Source organism: Mus pahari, chromosome 16 (genome assembly GCF_900095145.1).
Source record: "Mus pahari chromosome 16, PAHARI_EIJ_v1.1, whole genome shotgun sequence".
In the NCBI taxonomy this organism is placed as follows: Eukaryota; Metazoa; Chordata; class Mammalia; order Rodentia; family Muridae; genus Mus; species Mus pahari.
Window position 1 is genome coordinate 57126550 of NC_034605.1, and position 20858 is coordinate 57147407.

Genomic DNA, 20858 nt, shown 5'->3' on the forward strand with positions numbered 1-20858 from the left:
AGAGAGATTCACAAAAGGCTCGGATTCAAATGGGACTGCCGCCCGGATGGTCGGTCCTCTTATCAGCTTCAGCCTTGAGCTGGGACACACAGGTAGGGCTGGATATCGCCAGCTGAGATCTGGGTCTTCCTCTTAGAGCTACAGCCTGCCTCTCTTCACCCATTGTCCTAAGGCTGTCTCCAGCCAAGGCAGGGGGGGGGGGGGGGGGAGCAGGGAGAACCCCGTAGCTCTGGTCTTCCCCTGTATTGGTTATTTTATCCACTCAGCAAGCATACCCTTAGCATCTACTTTGCCAACTACTAACCTGAGTCAATTTCAATTAACCAAGATTCATCAGCCCTTCCAGGACTAACGCCCCCTCAGTTCTGTCCTGCGGGTAGGAAGCCACTCTCAGACCCTTCAACCTCACTAACCCCAGCCCAGCCTCCTCTCAAGAGCTGGATCGATCCCGGTGCTTGCACAAGCCAGGCTTAAAACGCAGCACCCAGGACTGAGCTCGGTCTTATTTTCTGACGTGCAAGTTGGATTTTGATCCTAGCTTGATCAATGTCCGTGTCAAAGGCAAAGCCCCAGCTGTAGCCAGAGTGCAGCTGGCACGGCCCCCTCACAGGGCATATTTGCTGAAGAACTTGTAGAAAGGAGGAGACAGAGAAGGGGGGAAGATTGCAGGTCTTGAAATGTCAGATCTCTTGGCTTCGAACTCCCTTTGGGCATTAGTGGCCGGTCTAAGTGGCTCTAATGAAACAGGAGCGTGTGACACACACACACACACACACACACACACCCCTAAATAGAGGGGCCCTGCCATCATACAAAGCTCCTGGTCTGCAGGGGAGCAGGGGGTGCACACCGATGTCTTCCGACTTGTAAGGCTCCCCCACGTCGAGGCATCTACTGTGAACCCCTCCTCCCCCCCCCCCCGCCCAGATCCTGCCCAACCGCAGCTTGCAGCTCTCGCTCCTGGGAGAGACACCACCCCTCTCATCTCAGAAGCAGAAGTCATCTCCACTCTGACATAGCTCTGATGAATGCATGAACTCCTGCAAAGCTTCCAAAGGCCAGGTGCGAGGCCCTCCCCACCCCACCCCCCAGCCATTTTCCAACACCTCTGGCTGGATGAAAAGAAGGGGCGGGGAGCCAATAGATGGCAGGCAGAAAGGAGAGGCTCATTAGGAGAGAGGGGAAAAAGATGAGTGGGGGGGGGAGGTTGAGCGAGGAATAGGGGTCCCCCTGTCTTCGGACTCCCTTCTCTTCCCTGGGCTTAGGAGGGAAAGCAGTACCTTCTAGAATAACATAACCAGAGAACTCTTCCTTCTTCTGAGGATAACACATCTACAGAGGACCAGGAGTGGCTCGCCTACGGTTCCCCCTGCAATTTTGCAGCAGTCTTTCCCTTCTGGGTCCAGGGCAGAGAGCCACTCACCCACTAGGAATGCCTTCCTCATCCCACACACCAGTGGTTCTGGAGTGAGTGCTTAGCTGGACACTACAGTCATAAACTGCAGAAACGATGTGACAGTGGACTGTCTAGTCCAGAAGCTGCTCCCAGGCACAGAGTGGGGGTGATTGAAACTGGGGCTCCTTTAGGGAATTAGGCACCCCAACAGGAGTATGCCTATCTTAGTGTGCCCAGAGTAACCAAAGAGAACGTTCCTGAAGAGGTGATTCCTTTAGTTTCTGCTTTTAAAATCCTTTCTTCCACTTGTGCCCCCAAAGCCCTTCCAAACCTGCGAGCTTGTGGTTCTTGAAGAGTTGGGAATGAAGCCTAGCTGCAGCCAGATCAGTACAGCTTAACGCGGAGAGAATAAAAGAGTGGAAAGGAGAAAAGGAATAGAGGAGAGAATGAGGGGGAGGAGACAGTGAGAGGGAAAGGAGAATGAAGAGAGGGGGAACGGGAAAGAGAGGGGAGAAAAGGGAGGGAGTGCAGGAGGGAGGAAAAGGGAGGGAGGGAGGAGAGGGAGAGAGAGAGAGAGAGAGAGAGAGAGAGAGAGAGGTTTTGAATTTCCCTTCTGGAAGAGAAGCTGTACGGCGTCAGGGCCTGGCTGAGGGGCGTGATTGGAGGGCGCCTTCGGCATCCACCCGCCCGCGGCAGCAGCCTCGGCCCCAGCTCGCCTGACGGAGTTACACCAGGCAGCGGCGCGAGCTGGCTGAGCACACGGCACCGCCTGCTGGAGTCAGCCGGAGCCCTGCAGTGGCTTAGACGGTTGCTGGGACCACCAGGTCGGTGCTGGCCGTGGGCCGGGGAGGCGGAGCCGGGCTGGGGGGCAGTGGGGGAACGCTCTGGCGTTCCCCGGAACAGCGGGGAAGCCGGGCAGTGCGGCTTTGAGGGGCTCCCCAAGACCACGGGGCGCTGCGCTGGGGACTGCGGCCCCTGCCCGCTCGCTGTGGTGCTGAAGGGACAGCTCCCCGCGGAGGCCAGGGGGACCGCTCTGTGCTGCAGACTCGGAGTAGGCAGATGTGGGCAGATGCGCACCCGGAGCAGTGGAGCTTAGGGAGCTCCTACCGCCCCGAGTGCGGGAGACTCAAGTGTGAACCTGGAGAACAACTTTGAGCCCACAAGATAAGGGTGGGGGACGTGGTCCTCGGCTGCTTGGGGTGTGGCTACCCCTGAAGCCCTCCCGGGCCCTCTGCTACAGGAGCAGAGTCACCCCGAGGGGTAGAGTTCGGTTCCCAAGGGAACCCGAGGGTGACAGAGGCCAGGTGGAGAGAGGAGAGGCCACGTCGGTGGGGGGCAGGGGGGCTATTTGTCCTCTTCCCGCAGGAGCTCTGTTGGAGTAGCACGAGCCTGTTCCAGGGTCGCAGGCTGCTCCTCAGTCCCAGACCCTCCCCTCCCTGGCAAAGTTTAAGAGCAGGCGAGGGTTCAGAATTGAGAGGCAAGTGTTGGGGGAAGGGGACACGCACTGACCAACTGAGAGCCCCAGGGCAGAGCTGTTGTGAGTACTGGTCTCCAGGAGGGCCCGGGGAGTGGCGCCTGGAAGCCTGCCCTCTCTTCTGTGGGGGAAAACCCCCGCACTTTCGTGATCCTTACGGCTGATCCTTTTACTCTGGCCGGACCTTGCCGCACCACCCCCGCACCCCTTCCCCGCCACCTCCGAGATGTCTTGCTGCTAGGGGCGTGGGATGGGGAAGTAGGGGAGACGTCCTCTGTCTCGGCCACCGCCATTAGCGTGGAGTCCCTTGCAAACAACAACAACAAAAAAAAACAAAAAAAACAAAAACAAAAAAAAAAACAACGGAGTGTTGAATTGAGTTGTGATTGTAGCCCGTACTTGAATCAGAGAAAAACAGCCGCAAAGACAAACACTGCAGGTGCTCATGTGTGCTTGTCAGGAGGGGCCGGTTCCTGGGACTCGACGGAACTAGAGCAGGTGCCTTGGCTGCCTTTGGCTGGGACTGACAGCAGGGGTGTGGGGATGTGGAGTCTGGAGGGAAGATGAGGGGCTTGCCCTGGGTCCCCGGTGACTGGCAGCAAGGAAACATTTGCATCAGCCTACCTACACCCCCCCCCCCCCCCCCAGTCCAACACCCTTCCAGTAGCACCATCCTCCACCCCCACCAGCTCCCTTCCCGCGCGGAGACAGACGGCAGCTTTCCGCAGCACCGCTGAGGAGCGCCTCCTGGCGGTGAGGCCCAAATTCTCAACTGCACACAATCTGCAGGCCCTCTCTCCCTTGGTCCTACTAGTAGCTACAGGAGCACAAGCACACACACGCGCGCGCACACACGCACACACACACACACACACACACACACCCCAGTATCTAAGAGGTTTAGAATCAGACATGCAGGCTCAAGCTTTGAGCCTGTGCACACAGCATTAAATTCCACTGAGCAAGCACGCTGAGGAGGGTATCCTCTGAGGAGCCTCCTGATATGGGTAAGACAGGCAACAGAGAAGCTCCCGAGATCACAAAGGAAAGATACCCAGATAGCTAGAGCATGAATAGAGAGTGCCTTAGATCTCACAAAAGCAAGAACCCATCCTGTCATGTCAGGGAGAACAGGGTCTGCACAGAGGGAAGTACTGTTGGCAAAGGGTCTTAGAAAAGTTAATACTGTCACTGTTGTGGATGCCTATGATGACAACAAGGACACTTACTGGCTTAGACATCTGATTTGCATAATCTCTGAGCTCACAGCAGGCCTTGCACAAGGCATCGACCGTCTCCATTTTACACATGAGAAAACATTAAGTCAGGTACTCAAGATCATTTAATAAGTAGTAGTGCCAAAATCTGAGCCAGCAGGGATGAGGTTAAATGGTCCTCAGGCAGTGGGAATAGTATGATCAAATCACCCTGCCTCAGATGGAGGTGGAAATGACATTTGGGGCTGGCCGGGGGTTGCTAGTTAAGACACAGCAATGTACAAGAGATGAGACACGAGAGGCAAAGAAAGATGTCCCGTTCCAGACTGCAGGGTTTGAAGGTTGGAGCACAGACTGTGGTAGGTTTAACAAAGGCCATGGGAAGCGCGTTGCAGGGTCGTAAGTTTGCGTGAGCAAATCCGCCTTTGAGGAAGATTAATCTAAGGGTGATGTGGAAGATAGGGAAGAGCTGGAGAAGAGACAGTCATGAACCAAGGCAGTCAAGCAGCAGGAAGAGGCGGGTAAGCAGTGACTGCACCTCTGTCCCAGCCAAGGCCACCTAAGCCTGTGTGCTCTGCTGTGCCATTAACTAACAGCTGGGAGGACCAGTGTTGGAGAATGCCCCTGTTCTCTTCCATAACCCCTGGTAGACAGTAGGTACTCAGGCGTGCAGGGTGAGTGAGTGAGTAGGTGTGTGTGTGTGTGTGTGTGTGTGTGTGTGTTGTGTGTGTGTGTGTGTGTGTGTGTAGTGACTGGAGGTTTCGGTTGAGACAATTGTGGCAAAGCACGCAGGAGGACAAAATGGGAGCCCTGTAAGGACAGGCTTGATTTCCCAGAGACTGAAATGGAATCAGCATACAGCAGAGGGTTAAAAACGTGCAGGCTTTGGAGCCGGCCGCTGTGCATCTGTGTGGCTAACTAAGGCTCCTAAATCAGCAGGCACAGATGGGAGATTTCCATGGGAGGGACAGAGGAAAGAGAAGGGTTTGCTTAGAGAAGGGACCAACAAGGAAGAGGACAAAAGACCTGTTTGGGGAGACCCGGGAACCACAAGGGTGCTGTGTCATGGAATTCAGATCTGAGACGCTGAAAGTGGGGGAGGGGTAATGATCAGCATCAAATACTACGAAAAGAGAAAGAGACAGAGGACTGCGGACACTCCTGGACAGGCATGGGTCTCCTAGCCATGCTGGTGAGGGTGATTCCTGGGCTGTGTGCAAAGACAGCAGGTCTCAGGAGCAGTAAGAAGGTGAGGAGATGAGGGAGAGACTCGAGGGCAGACAGAGAGAGAGTCAAAGAAAGCCATAGTTCAAGGAAAGGCTTGGGGAAGGGAGGAGACCCAAGAGACTGAGAAAGGACAGTAAAGATGTGAGGAAGGTGTGGGGATGGATCGATAGAGAAAGAAGTACAGAGAGAAAAATCCAGATCGGCTTCATCTAGGAGGAGGGTGTTCCCTGGAGCTAGGAGAGGGAAGGTTGCAAGTGTGTGCAATAGCTTTCATTAATCACGTCATTAGTGGCTTCCATTTGCTGAGCACCTGTCACATGACAAACACATCTCACAGATGATTTCTAACCTTCAGACTGGCCATGTAGCCCTCCTTTTATAGAGAAGACCCAGTTTCAAAGGGCTGCTGACTCACTGGAAAAAGGGGCCCCTTCAACAGCCAGCCCGACCTGGAGGGGAGTCTCCTGTTAAGAAGGGGGTGTTAGGCCGGGTAGTTGGCACACACCTTTAATCCCAGCACTCCCCAGGGGAGGCAGAGGCAGGTGGATTTCTGAGTTCGAGGCCATCCTGGTCTACAAAGTGAGCTCCAGGACAGCCAGGGTTACACAGAGAAACCCTGTCTTGGAAAAAAAGAAAGAAAAGAAAAAAGAAAGAGGTGGGGTTACACAGTAAAGCATTAGGTGGAGCTCAGGGAACCCTGCAGAAGAGGGGGAGGAAGGACACCACAAGAAAATGGCCCACAGAATCAACTAGCCAAGCACATAGGGGCCCACTGAGACTGAACCGAAAATCAGGGAGCCTGCGTGGGGCTGACCTGAGTCTTCTGGGAGCCTGCGTGGGGCTGACCTGAGTCTTCAGGGAGCCTGCATGGGGCTGACCTGAGTCTTCTGCATCTGTGTTACAGCTGAATTGTTGTTTGTGCTCTTGTGGGACCTTTAACGGTGGGAGTGGGGACTGTCTCTGACTCTTGCCTGCTTTGGGGACCCTCTTCCTCCTCCTGGGTTGCCTCATCCAGCCTTGATATGGGAGGTGCCTCATGTTAGAGCAACTAGCTATGTCGTGTTTGGTTGATATCCCTGGGAGGCCTGACCTTTTCTGAAGGAAAATGGAGGAGGAATGGATGTGGGGGGAAGAAGAGAGGAGGGGGAAGGACCAGGAGATGAGGAGGGAGGAGAACCTGCAGTCAGGATGTAATATATGAGAGAATAATAAATAAAAAATAATATATTTTTTTTTAAAGTTAAAACTAAAAGAAGGAGAAGAGGAAGTGAGAAGCAGAGCTTAGGCCTCTCAGGCAGATGAGCAAAGAGGCCGCCTCATGGCTAAGAGGGCCACACCAAGGTTAGACAACAGAGCTTCGGAGTAGACCCAAGGAGCCAAGCTAAGGAAGGCCTCAGAATTCCTTAGGGAGGAAGGGGAAAGGAGACGGGAGATGCAAGCCAAGGAGAGAACTGAGTTTCAGGAGGAAGAAGGGAATTGTTGAGGGTCCAGGCCTGTGTCATGGAGGCTCCTGCAGAGGAGTAGAGGAGGGGACTGGGGGGCATCTGGCCCCAGGAGAGCCGTGCAGCAAGTCAGGGACAGAGCTGAGCTCCAGCCCAGGTGCCCTGCCTTCCAACTGGAATCCTCTCGAATTAGAGACAGACAGGCTGCACCTTCCTCCACCACCTGGAAATTCTCTGAGCTCTGTGTAAACACCACGCAGAGTCTCGAGAGTTCCTGAAACCACTCCATTTGTTCGCCGTTCATTTCCTGTTCTTAGAAATTAAGTCTTCTCCCCGAGGTCTGAAATCAATGGGAACCATCTCCACAGAGCTGGGCAACCTTCACACTCAGCTTTCTGGGTCAGGGTGGGTTCTCTTGTCTTTACTGGAAAGCCTGCGTTCCTTTTGGGCTTCATGGGGTCCCCCGTAAATATGTAGCCAGTGTTGGCTGCCTTTTGTGTAAGTTTCCTCTACGCCTCCAGACACTTGACCTGCATTTTCTTTTTCCTTTAAATATCAGTACAAATATCACCTTAGCGATGCCCCATCTGGAACAAGCTGAAGTGTTCACAGAGACTCAGACCCAATCTGGAATCCTTAACCAGTCTGGTGCCAAAGCCCTTGGGAGCTTTCTCACCTAGTACATTTTGGTTTTTCTATACCAAAAAAGATCCCAGAAAGTGGTCTAACTCTGTAGACACATTCTTGGACTCCCTCATTATGAGAAGCTCCGTCTGCTAATCATTTCTCATTTTGAAAGAAACTGAGAGAATCCATCAACGAATAGCTTGTGACCTTGAACTCGACTTGGCTGCAATAACCAGCCTGGCAGAATTCTCGGTCATCATTTTCCCAGAGCCCTTTCTTCTTCCTAGAAAGTAATAGAGACTTTAAGTCTGTATGAGCTAAAAGGCTCTGGAGCAGGGGAAGGCCTAGACCCAGTTAACCTCCACCCCACATGGAATTCCAGACAGTTATGGATGCAGCCACGTGGGCAGCAGCCCTGTCTGTTAAAGAATCAGTATAACTCAGGGGCAGGAGAGATAGCCCAGGGGTTAAGAGCTGCTCTTGGGGACCCAGGTTCAATTCCCAGCAGCCACATGATTGCTCACAACAATGTGTAACCCTGCCGGGGCTTTGACACACTCTTCTAGACGGCACACCCGTGGTACACAGACTAAAAAAGAAAATAAACATTTAAAGACATTCTTCAGGAATCAGTACAACTCAACAATTAAGATAGGAGACTCTAAATTAGAGCATCGGGGCCTATTCTTAAAGGTGTGGGGGCTCCAGCAGCAGGGTCGCAGGGTCCCAGTGTCCCATCCACAGGCCCTCTACCACCATTGCTAGCCCCCACTTGCTCATTTTCTCTACACTGCATTCCAATTATGACTTTATTTGGAGAAAAATCTTCTGAGGAAAACAACAATAAAAAATATAATAAAAAGGGAAAACCAGTCATTTAGGGAGAAGGCTATCAAACTAAGATTAGCAGAGCTCCTCCAAAGACCTCCCTCTGCACAAGACATAAGCACTGAGGTGACAATGTCTCCAATACCCTCACGTGTGATTCAAAATAAAAAAAATCAACACTAACCTATCAAACACAAAACCTACATACACGCTACAATGAAAAATAAGTTATGTTATTTTCTATGTGTCTAATTTCCAACATCTGGATAGATTCCATTCATGCTAGCTATACTTTCTTTTTCATGCACCCCTGATTTTCTGGGGCCACAAGCGAGGCTCATTTGCTTGGTGAGTTGAGCCAATTGCCCAGCCTGGCTCCTCTCTGCTCCCACAGTAGCCCTGCCCCTGACACTTCTGTTTCAGGGAAGAGGAAACAAGAGCATAGGGAAGGGGGTGTCACTTGCTGAAGGTCATGTGACAGAGAGTAAATGAGGGGAACATTAAAACACAACTCTTCCCAAATCCAGCTTCGTGTCAACCCCCCTTGCTTTAATCAAATTAGAAAAAAAAAAATGTGTTCAAAATGAAGGTTATAAAACGGGAACCAAGAGATGCTCAAGGATAAAAGACGCTCTGCTTTTAGCAGAGGACCCAGGTTCTAGTAACTCCAGTTCCAGGAGATTTGACGCCCTCTTCTGGCTTGCACAGGCACTGCACACACCTGGTACACATCTGCATGCAGGCAAAACACTCGTATAAATAAAATATAAATAAATAAATAAATCCTCTTTAAAACATAATACAGAATGGGAGCGAGAAGCTGTTTAATTGCAGATTCACACCTGGACCATAATACAGTCTCAATAAATACCTCTCTTCTTTGTTCCTATCAAGGCATTGAGCCTTACTCTCAATTGGTGATCCCTTGTCAGAACAAGACTGCCCTGCGTCAGTCTCTAACACCCTACCTGAGAAGAGACCTTTCCATCTGACTCTCCTCCCCTTTTGCAGGTGGACTCATTTCCCATAGGCAGACCAGCCAGGAGTGCTGAATGCGAATTCAGCCACGGGCTAGAGAGCATTAACCAAAGCCTGCAGGATGGACTTCGTCATGAAGCAAGCCCTCGGAGGTGAGCCCGCCACCTTCCCTCACCCCCAAACCCCAGGCACCCTCGACCCACCTGCCTTCCCTGCCCCCACTGACCACGCCCCCTTCCTCCCTGACCACTCCACATCCCTGCAGGGGCCACCAAGGACATGGGGAAGATGCTGGGGGGAGAGGAGGAGAAGGACCCAGACGCCCAGAAGAAGGAGGAGGAGCGGCAGGAGGCCCTGAGGCAGCAGGAGGAAGAGCGCAAGGCCAAACACGCCCGCATGGAAGCCGAGCGCGAGAAGGTCCGGCAGCAGATCCGAGACAAGGTCAGCGCCCCTTGCAAGCCCCACTCTGACTCCCCTGAATCCCAGATCTCATCTTAGACCTGGTTCTCCCTGAGCCTCACTCTCATCAGGAAAACAAGTGTCTTCGGAACATGCCCTCGAGGATTATATGTAACTAAGCACGTAGAAAAAAACGCAGCGCTAGCTACAGCTCGCCATCCTATGCGGTTCATTTAGTGTCTAGTAGCACCACCCGGCAGAGCACAGGTAGGCTTCCGTCAGCCAGCCAGCCCTGTCACAGAAATGTGCCTCAGACCGTAGGAAGACATTCAACATTCAGAACTTTGAGGATTTCAAACGGATAAAGGGGTATTATCGGTAAGTGCAAGTTTTGAAAGAAAAGGCAGCGTCCTGGTCTTTTATATCAGTCACCTGCTAAGGACTGGGCTCAGTTCTCCAGGGAAAGCAGCTTCCCAGGGGAGCTTAAAAGTGTTGATGAGACACACAGCCAACCTTCTGCTCTCCCTGACTTGACTTCGTGCCCCCCTTTGTCCTCTCTTCCCCAGTATGGGCTGAAGAAGAAAGAAGAGAAAGAGGCAGAGGAGAAGGCAGCCCTGGAACAACCCTGCGAGGGAAGCCTGACCCGACCCAAGAAGGCCATCCCTGCAGGCTGTGGGGATGAGGAGGAGGAAGAGGAGGAGAGCATCCTGGACACAGTGCTCAAATATCTGCCGGGGCCGCTGCAGGACATGTTCAAGAAGTAACCCGTCCTCCTCCACGTTATGACTTTTTTTTGTTTTTTGTTTTTTTTTTTTTTTTTGGTGTTCTTAGTCTTTCTTTTCTTTTTATTCAGTTAAGTCTCAGTTCCAAAGGGGAAAACCTTAGTCGACCTGTGCCCCCTTTCCCTAGTCAGGGACTCTGCCCCTCTGCAGTCCTTGACAGGCCCTTCATCCCAGGGTTGCTAGTCCTGTTTCACTCCCAAATAGCAAGAAGAAGAAGAAGAAGAAGAAGAAGAAGAAGAAGAAGAAGAAGAAGAAGAAGAAGAAGAAGAAGAAGAAGAAGAAGAAGAAGAAGAAGAANAGAAGAAGAAGAAGAAGAAGAAGAAGAAGAAGAAGAAGAAGAAGAAGAAGAAGAAGAAGAAGAAGAAGAAGAAGAAGAAGAAGAAGAAAGCTTTACTCCAGCAAGGGGCATTGAACCCAGAGCCAAAGGCATTGGGTGTCCCTCCAGAAGAAGCCCATGGTCTATGTTAATGTGGTGACACTCCCCCCCATACATTCCTTCATGCTCCCCACTGCCAGGAGGACCACTGTCCCCAGCCAGCCAAAGTAATGACACATTCCAGCCCTGCCCAGCATGCTGACCTTTGGCCTCTGAACCCCCAGAGGGAGTCCAGGTCAGGGCAGAGGCACCGAGTGGTCTGGCTCCAGGAAGGCTATTCAGAGGAAGCCTGTCCTGGAGAGCCTAGCTCCGAGAGGCTCTAGCTGGGTCTGGCCAGGTTAGAATCTGGACAGGAGGCTTGGGCTCTCCTCTTTTCCTCTTCCTGGTGCCGCTGCTGGCCAGGAGCACACCTCTCCCCGACCCGACCTAAAGAAGCACGGCCCGGGCCAAGCCGCTCCTTCCAAATGGATCCTCTTTGGACTTTAGCACATCTGTGGAGGAGCCCAGGGCAGGGCAATACCCTTATTTCTCTCTCATCTGACTTAGGTCCTGGGACCCCACTGCCAGGCTAGGCTGGAGTTTGCCCAGCCAAGGGGCTGCCCAGACCCCCAGAAAATACTTGGAGCCATCGGGCAGTGATGGCCTATGCCATGAGGCTCCTCATTGGCACAGCCAAACTGCCCCCATTCTTGTCCACCCTTCTTCCCTCCATGTCCTGTCCATGTGCTTCCAAGTCCCCATTGTCCCCAGGAGGACTCTTCTTGGCCAAAGCCCCAAACAGCTGGGGAGAAGCCAAATGCCACCTGACAAAAGACTGTCCATTCATCCCACTGACCAAGGGTCAGCTCTCCTCTGGGATGTATAGGACTGGTATGTGTCCTCATGTACCACCTTGTCAGGGCTTCCTGCTCTGTGACTTGTGGAGAAATGGAGGGACAGAGGGGGGAGGCGCAAATGAGGGGTGAGCGTGTGAGTCCTCACACACTCAGTAATGCACGGCAGGCCCACCCTACATCTAGGTGTGGTTGTGTCTTGAGATCGCATGTGTATGTGTTAGCTCTGTGTTGCAGGCTGTGTATCTGATGTACCTCGTGTATATGTGTTTGTGGGATGTAGTGTGCCTGAGTTCCAGTTAAGTTCTTGGTATGTGCTAGCCATCTCGTGTGTTTACAGATTGCATGTGTTAGCTTGTATATGCATGTACTTGCAAAACGGCATGTGTGTCAAGAGCGACAGGTTACATGTTAGCTGCAGACATGTGTGTTTGAGACAACTGTCAGGTGGGCTAAGACTGGTGTTCATGTGTGTGGGTCTAAAACAGGAAGTCGTGTGCATAAGTCGTACAAGTTCTTGCTCGGAGAATCGGGGTAAGGTGCTCCCTCCCCACCCAGAGACTGTCAGTCACAGGCGGCCACATCTGACAGGAGACCTTGGCTTGGCCTAGAGTCCTCCCACCCTTGGGGTTTTCCTACCTGAGGCCCTCAGAATGCTACTGGGACAGACCCAGGCAGTACCCCAGGAAGCCATGCTGGGCCCCGACCAGGGCCTATCCCAAAAGCAGGGGCCCGGGAGGGGGCGACTTGCCCTGCCCCCGAAGCCCCTGTCCCACTGGACCCAGTTTGCATTCTGCAGGTTTTCCATTTTAGTGGACTTACGCTTTTATTTCGGAGAAGACAGATGTCTTCCCTGTCCGTTTCCAATAGTTAAAGCCATATCAGTTAGACCGCAATACTTTAAAGATAAGACTAAACAATCCATATGTGTAGGGAACCAGAAAAGTCCCCTGGTCTCTCCCTCCTCTAAGGAGCAGGGCCTCGGCAGCTCCAGCTCCTGGGACTTACACTCCTCCCACCCCCACCCTCTTGGGCCCCTGTGTCATCCCACAGGGGGCCAGTGTTTGTGTCTATGTCTGTGGTGGGGAGCCATCTTGCACCCCTCTTGTCTGCTTGTTTCTGTTTTTTATCCTGGGCAGGATGGTCATTCTTCAGAGCCTTGGGGTCCTGGGCCAGAGACAGGCAGGGACCAGTCCAGGGGCCCCGGGCCTCCCTAGACCTTGAGTGTGACTCTCCCCCCCCTCCACCCCCACCTTGAAGGCAGGGAAGGACACCAGTGTTTAAAAAGGCCTAACCCTTCACAGGTAGACCTCAAAGGTAGTGAACGGCACAGTACACGGCATCAGATGGGTAGTGGAGACCAAGACCTGGAGACCTGCAAATAGGCAAGGGAACCCAGCCACACAAGAACCCACATGGGCCTGAGAGAGCCCAGACCCTTCAACTGAAGTCCTTGGTGGTTTCCTTGGCTCCTCTGAGCCCAGAGTGAGCTCAGGGCTTTTCGGCCTCACACAGTGCCCTCCGAGCTGGGCTGGCTTAGTCTAGATTTATGTCTCCTTTCTAAGCCCAGGCAGCAGATTCTGAGGTCCTTTGAAGGTGGAGGTAAGAGAATTTCTACTTGGTACATATCTGGTTCCACCCTCACAAAGCCCAGGGAGATGTAATGATTGATATTTCTGACATAGCCTGAGCTATAGGGAGAAAACAACGGGCGACCTTGGAAGGATGCTGTGTACCACACATTCATGGAAGGACAGAACTTGGGTGCTTGAGTATTGGAAAGGATGTTTGTTCACTCGGTCTGCCTAGAGCAGGAGGTGCGTGTGGTCCATGGAATGGGCAGATGAATAGATCATGCAGAAATGCAATGTGCAAATGGCATGCTGAAAAGAGGCCACACATACACACACACACACACACACACACACACACACACATACACATAATACATATATACACACATACACTCACATACATATACAGACACACATATATATATACATACACACACATATACATACACTCATACATATACACACATATACACATACATATACATACACATTCACATACATAACACACATATACATACATACACACATACATAAACATACATATACATATATATACATACATATACACACATACACACATACATACACACATACATATACATTACACATACACTCACATACATACATACATATGCACACACATACATACACACACACACACACACAGCATGGAAGATGGCTGGAGTCAGGATGTGGCACATCACTGACAGGCATGTGCATTCTTTGGGAAGGCCATCAGGCTCCTGCACCTGGAAATCACTAGCAGCGAAAAGAAAGAGCACTTCTCTGGGCTTCTATGGAGATGACACAGGATATCCAGGGTGCATGTCCTCCATTTCAGCTCCAGAGAGTGAGTCCTTAGCAGCGAAGCTCTACAGCGCTTCCTTCCATGGAAGTAAGAGCTCTATAGGCTGTCCCAGGTAAACAAGAGCAGGAAAGAGAAGCCCAGAGACCCCTCACACATGGCAGAGCTGGTGAGAAAACCAGCCATCTAAAGGCCTATGGCTAGAGTAAGGACGGCTGGGGCTTCCCACCCCGAGAGTGCCCACGATGAAGCTAGCAGGGTTGCCCACCCACAACTCCCCTTCCATCTTCCTGTGGTTTGGCCAGCCCTTGACCTCACTGGGAGACCTGGGGATCAGACTGGCTCCCATGGGGGATGCCTCCCAGCCAATGTCCCCTGCTCTAGTCCCCATTCCTGATGTCCTGCCCTTTCACCAGGGAGAGACCCGAGGTGCTCTTGCTGGCCCTGGGATGGGGGTGGGAAGTCCCACTGAGACCCAGGTGAGATGGACCATCCTGCTCATGTAGGGGAACCTCTTTCCCACAACTGTGCTGTGTCCTTGTTGCTCTGCTTCCTTTAAATGTGTCAGTCTCTAGGGGAGTGGAGGGCCACACCTCCCGAACTCCCTTGAACCTGACCAAAAGCCATGGCCGTGCTCCCCACTTTGTATGATGCAAATGCTAAGATGATGTACAAAACCAACCATGATGACAAAGAAAAAAGACCTTGTACAGCAGCTGTCCATCTCTCTGCCTTCTTCTGTCTGTCTGTCAGCACTGCTGGTGATGGGAAACAACCAACACCAGTGGCTCAGGATGCACCAAACACTTTCAGTCATACCCACAGCTTCCTGCCAGGACATTGTGGAAAAGATCTCAGAGATTAATGGAGGCCAGAGTTAGGGCTGGTCCAAGTTCCAGGATCCATCTACCTCCCAAGGCCAACTTCACAATCCTGGGGGGTGGGGTGGGGTGCAGGCTGACCCTCACTTACATTCCATCTCAGACTGCCCCTCTCCACTCCTGGGGAGGGGGGTGGCATCCTAAGAACACCATGAACCATGAACGCAATTGATGGGCAAATGTCTATCAGTTGTTCATTCTGCAATAGATGGGGCATCTGCTCCCTGCTGAGCCTGGGAGGCTTGCGGGAAGGAGGCTGAGGGTGCACAGAAAGGACAGCCCTCAGCCTTTCTCTTGAACACAGACTCACCTCGTTGAGGGCTCAGGGTAAGACCCCTTTCACTTCCTTGCCTCTGGTCAGACCGCATAGCCAGCCCAAAGTGAGGCCCCCTTTCTCCCGGCTTCTCAGCCTTTCCTGTTGTAATGCATAGGTCTGTCCTCACAGACTGCTTTACCTCCCTCCACCCCATCCTTTCCCTGCCACCCCAGCCCCAGCTAAAGCGTCTGTCTAAAATACAAACATGAAAAACATGAATATGTCACTCCCTGCCCAGTACCTTCAGCCTGCCTAGAGGATAGTATCTACCCTGGCCGGGGGGGGGGGGGGGGACGGCATCCAGATGGTCAAAATGTCCCTGTGTGATTGNCCCAGTACCTTCAGCCTGCCTAGAGGATAGTATCAATCCTGGCCGGGGGGGGGGGGGGGGGGGGGGAGGACAGCATCCAGATGGTCAAAATGTCCCTGTGTGATTGACTCCAGTGATTCCAACCTGCTAAGTCAGAGCCACACCCACTCCGGTGTTCCAGGGGCACTCAGCCCCGCCCCCACATCCAACACCACGTCACATTTGCATAAATCCCCCTCTACCCGGAATGAATGGTTACCCTAACCCCTCCTTGTACCCTCTAGATCTTGAGGGTCTCAAGATCTAGCCCAGACGTCACTCCCCTCCACAAAGCCGACAGAGATGGCTGCCTGTCTCTTGACCAGAGCAGTCTGCCACCAAGCACACGGAGCACAAAGCATTATAGCTTTGTGTTGCCATAAAAGCCGGAGCGTACAGACAGGCACTGCCATCCAGCAGAGCCATCTTGAGCGAGACACTTAACCCCTCTGAGCATCCGTTCACACAGGAAACGGGATGACAATAATTATTCTAACCTCCACCGTTGGGGAGAGTAAGTGGTGTTTTGCACGCCTGTCCTTATCGTCAAGTACCAAGCACTCACCAGGCTAGCACTGTGAACTCTATTTAAGGTATGACACTGCACACATCTCCCCCACAAAGGTAGTCTCCGTGAGGGCAACACATTTGTCACATCCCGGTGTCAGTGAGTCAGGAGTCTGGGCACAAGATTAGCTGGACTCTATGCTTTCGGGTCTGCATAAGGATGCTAGTTAGCAAAATGCAAGCCAAGTTTGAGCTGCCAAGGCTGGGGTCCTCATCAGGAGGCTCAGCTGAGCAAGGATCGCTTGTGTTGCTGGAAAGATGCAGTTGCCGGATGTTGGCTGGAGAATATCCTCTATCCCTTGCCCTACGGGTCCCTCCACTAAGGCGGCTCACAACATAAAGCTTGTTCTACCCAAGTGTGCAAGCCAAGACAACTCCTGGTGAGTCTGCTGGCAAAAACCAGAGCCACAATTTTATATCACCTAATTGCAGAAATTAGGTGCTATAAATTAGCCATGTGCTATTGGCTAGAAGAAATTACAAGTTCTTCTTCCTACACCGACAGGGAGGAAATCGCACCAAAGCGAGATTACCAGGACTAAGCCCAAAGCTGCCCTTCCTCGGAAAGTGCCAGAGTCCTGTACCTCCACAGGCAGAGTCCCAGGAGGTAGAGGAGATGCCTCGCGGAGGAGCAAGGGCAGGGGGTGAGGTCCTGGGCAGTTCTGCAAGCCAAGGTCAGGCCCAGAACCGTGGGAAAGGAAAAGAATGTGGACCTCAGAATTCCCTGGGAGTCCACCACACAGTGGACTCTGCCAGTCACACAAGACACTGCCCCCTGACCCCTAAGACCCAGACCAGCTTTGTGACAGCTCAACCCAGACGCTCCATGCTTCTCTTCTCCTTACAGGAGACGCCAGCACACCTGTGCCCTGGCAGATAAACAACACCACCTTCCTGCTTTTAATTCTGAAGGTTTTTTTCTCCTAGGCATCTTCATCTCTTAATTAAATCAAACTTCTGCCACCTACTTGGCACTGTATTAGGTACCAAGAACGCCAACCACACAGCCCAATCTAACCGGAGCACTACTCATAAAGGTAGCGATGGATCAACGGCACGCGATAGCATATTCAGTCACTCAAATAAACTTAGGCCTTTGGTGAAGGCTTCCTGGAAGAGGCAACAACTGGAATGAGCCTGAAATGAGGAGGAGACTGTTGGGTGGAGAAGTGGGGCACCTTGGGTACCCAGAGCAAAGCCAATGGGAGAGGTAGGGACAACAACAGTCCAATCCAGGATGTGGGAAAGGGCAAGAAAGGGCAAGAGAGATGTCTGCAGGAGCTGGCTGAGCCAAGTAGAGAGGCTGAGGCTGAGCACCACAAATGAGGTGCCCAGCAATGATGGGTTCTACCTGCAGGCCACCAGGAGCCTTTTTAAGCAGAGATACAGAGGGAGTTTTCAGGCTGGGAGTAAGAGGCTGGGAACCCAGAACCCAGGAAAGAGAGAACTGCAATACCAAGATAGGAGAAGACGTGGCTTGAGCTTTGCAGTTGAGGGAAGGTGAGATGAAGCAGGCAGAATAAAGGGATCCCTTCATTCTGAATCAAGTAGACAGGACCATGGACGCAGAGCAGGAGGGAGGGAGGCATCTCGGCCAGGGTCTGTGTCTCTGACTTGATGGTAGAACTGTCTCCAGGATATGGAACACAGGGCAGAGTGTGGTCAAGTTGGAGGAAGGTCACGGGTTTGAGGATTCTGGACTCGAGGCACCTGGGTGAAACCCAGTGTGTAGTCTGTATTTCACAATGGCTCACTCACAGGGAGCCCAGATGGCATTTTGCATTGTCTAGTACCTCGGCTGGAAAGGATTTGACCAATGACTTCACCACAAGACCAGAAGATCTTGAAGTTAAGAAGTCTAGAGCGGGCAAGGGTTTTAAAGTCAAACCCATTCTCCTGGGCACTCAGGAACCCCTCTGTGCCACCCTTGGCTGAGGGTACTCTGATGTCTGAACTCCCCACACTGTCTTGGAGCACACTCTAGCTTGAAAGGTCTTTTCTTTCCCTAAACTAAAAACAGCCAGGAGGCAGAGGGTTAACGAAACCTCCTTTGCTATCTCACTAATTGACTGCAAAGCCCAGCTTCTAGACCATTCACTTAGCACTTGTAATTAATTGGGGTTTCTTGCCTGATCTGAGAGATGACTTGATACTGCCTGAAGACAGTATTTTCTCAGCTAGGTCCCTCCAGCGGGAGACATCTCTCATACCCAGCCTCTGCATGCATGCTGACCCGGGTATAAATGCAGACTCCAGTCCTTCCTCTTTGTGTGAGCTCCGGCAGGGCATCTCCAGTTCCAAGCATAGAGCTGACAAAAAATTTAGGCTCATAGATTGCATGAGAACTGGCATAACCATCTTAAGTCTCTGGACCCAAAGCATCCATTTGTTTCGTCTATCTTGAGGTAGGCTCGGGTCTCTTAAGCTCTTGGTTACACCAGCTCCCTGATGCACTCACTGGAAGACAAGCTTGGCATGACCCTGCCTGTGTCACAGTCATGTTAATACAATAAGCGAGGGAGGAAAAGGGTGCGCCCCTCCCCCACTCATTAAACACTTGCTACTTGCCACTCACAAGAGCTGATTGCTTTAAACACAGGACCTATCTTGAAAGCAGTCTATGAGATCATTGTTGCTTCCACCTTATACATGAGAAGGGGAAGCTTTCAAGTTGTGTGACTTTTCCTGGGGACACATGAACAAATGTCTATTTACCCCAGATAGGGCACCAGCAATAGACAAAAAAAAAAAAAAAAATTCTGCCCGAGTCCAGTTTGGTGATTGATGAGTTTATTGGGGTTATTTTACAGGAGTGTGGGCAACCCTTGGGCAGCTGCATCAGCAAAAAGCCACACCTCTGCAGGAAAGATGACTCACAAAAGCTGCGTTCCGTCTCTGAAAAAGTCTCCTCTCTCCCAGCAATTGTTTGCTGCTCTGGTCCCCTAAGGGAAGGGCTCTGTGGGTCGTGTAGCTTTCATGGCCTTCCTGGGACTTTTTGTGAGGAAATGGCTATTCAGCAGAAATAGATGCCTTGCCTGGAACTCAGACACAAAGTGTAATAATGTCTAACCATCAAGGTCATGGGAGGGATTGGGTAAAAGAATGCCTGTAAGTCTACCACTGTAATGGCACATATCTTAAAAGTAACTGTCATGGTTACTAAATGTTACCACTATTACTATATCAACACTGCTGAAGGGGGAGGGAGAGAAGAGGAGAATGAAGAAATATAAAGCGACCAGGAGAATCCATCTCCAGCCATCCGAAAAAACAAATTGGAAAGCCGAATAAGAAACCAAATTGCCTCCCTGTCTTCTCATTGTAACAACACAAAACGAGCCGAGAGGATGATGATAATAATACCTGTCTCCTTCGAGACTCCCTCTTGGATTTCAAAACGATAGCAATGTATACTATTTATTTATCTGCAGCCACATAACAAACCGCCCCCCAACTTAGTGGCTTCCAGCAGGAAACATTAGCTTTTCTCTTCTTTTGAGTCATCTAGAGCCATCTTAGTATCCACATGGGAATCTGCCATTAAGCGGCCTGGATCACTGGGAGGGGTGGTGCACGTCTTTAATCCCAGCTTTCAGGAGGCAGAGGCAGGAGTAGCTCTGAGTTCAAGGCCAGCCCATGCTACATATTGAGTTTGAGGCCCACCAGGGATACATACACCTTGTCATAAAAACCAAACAACAGCAAAGATGGCGGTAATCTGGGCTATAACCTTACCTGAAGGCTCAACTGACCAGATGTATCCAGATGACATACCTCTGCAACAGCTAAGTCCCAGCATTGACAGTTCTGGCTGTCTGCAGGCCTCCTTACCAAGGAAGCCACTTTGTAGCCCCTCTTGGATGCACTCCCAACATGACCACTCATCTCCTCAGGAAAGAACCATCCAAGAGAACCAGGTAGAAGCTGAGATGTCTTTAAGGCATTGCTTCTGAAGCCGCACACCTCACACTGCTGCTTGTGTAGGATTTTGGTGGTCCATGACACCAGCTTTGATTCAGTGTGGGAGACCCTGCAGAACATGAATCCTAGAGAGGAAGATGGCTGGGGAGCGGGACATGTGGGGGCTACTTCACAGTATGTGCCTCAACCTACCTTACAGATCTTTCTTCAAGGCTTAGTCAGTAAACTTTCCTTCACTGATCCATTCCTACAATAAAAGTCTCCTCATTCCCTTCTGCCTTCAGCAAGCCTTCCCTAGGAGCTCTTCCTGTTAGGTCTACATCTGCCCAACTCAGGGGAGCTCAGAGTCTCTATGTGCAGAGCAACACAGAGTCAAGCTCCAGGAGAAACCATTTGGATATTCCCCCCCCCCCAGGAAACCTTGTTTGGAACTTAGGAGCCAGTCAATGCTGGATATAGAATTTCACTTCTTGGGAGTTGCATTACCAAAGGATAAGACCTCTAATGCCCAGTGTCTTAGTCAGGGTTTCTGTTCCTGCACAAACATCATGACCAAGAAGCAAGTTGGGGAGGAAAGGGTTTATTCGGCTTATACTTCCACATTGCTGTTCATCACCAAGGGAAGTCAGGACTGGAACTCAAGCAGGTCAAGGAGCAGGAGCTGATGCAGAGGCCATGGAGGGATGTTACTTACTGGCTTGCTTCCCCTGGCTTGCTCAGCTTGCTTTCTTATAAAACCCAGGACTATCAGCCCAGGGATGGCACCAGCCACAATGACCCCCACCCCCCACCCCATGATCACTAGTTGAGAAAATGCCTTACAGCTGGATCTCATGGAGGCATTTCCTCAAGGGAGGCTCCTTTCT

The 20858-nt window shown here is 51.6% G+C and overlaps 1 protein-coding gene and 1 long non-coding RNA gene across 3 annotated transcripts in view; one reads left to right on the forward strand and one right to left on the reverse strand.

Annotated features, from left to right (window-relative positions):
- Cplx2 (complexin 2) overlaps positions 1-10648 on the forward strand; it is a 58799-nt gene extending 48151 nt beyond the window's left edge. The window contains exons 1-4 of one of the 2 annotated variants that reach the window (XM_021215685.2): positions 1979-2220; positions 9223-9341; positions 9455-9630; positions 10155-10648. In XM_021215685.2, the coding sequence (XP_021071344.1) occupies positions 9311-9341; positions 9455-9630; positions 10155-10352 (405 nt within the window). In that variant the 5' untranslated portion in view covers positions 1979-2220; positions 9223-9310 and the 3' untranslated portion in view covers positions 10353-10648. Of the gene's footprint in view, positions 1-1978; positions 2221-9222; positions 9342-9454; positions 9631-10154 lie in introns of those variants that run through there. The other variant, XM_029547484.1, reaches the window with a different exon arrangement.
- The window catches only part of LOC110333909, an 82022-nt gene that overhangs the window by 50755 nt on the left and 10409 nt on the right, over positions 1-20858 (reverse strand). The window lies entirely within an intron of this gene.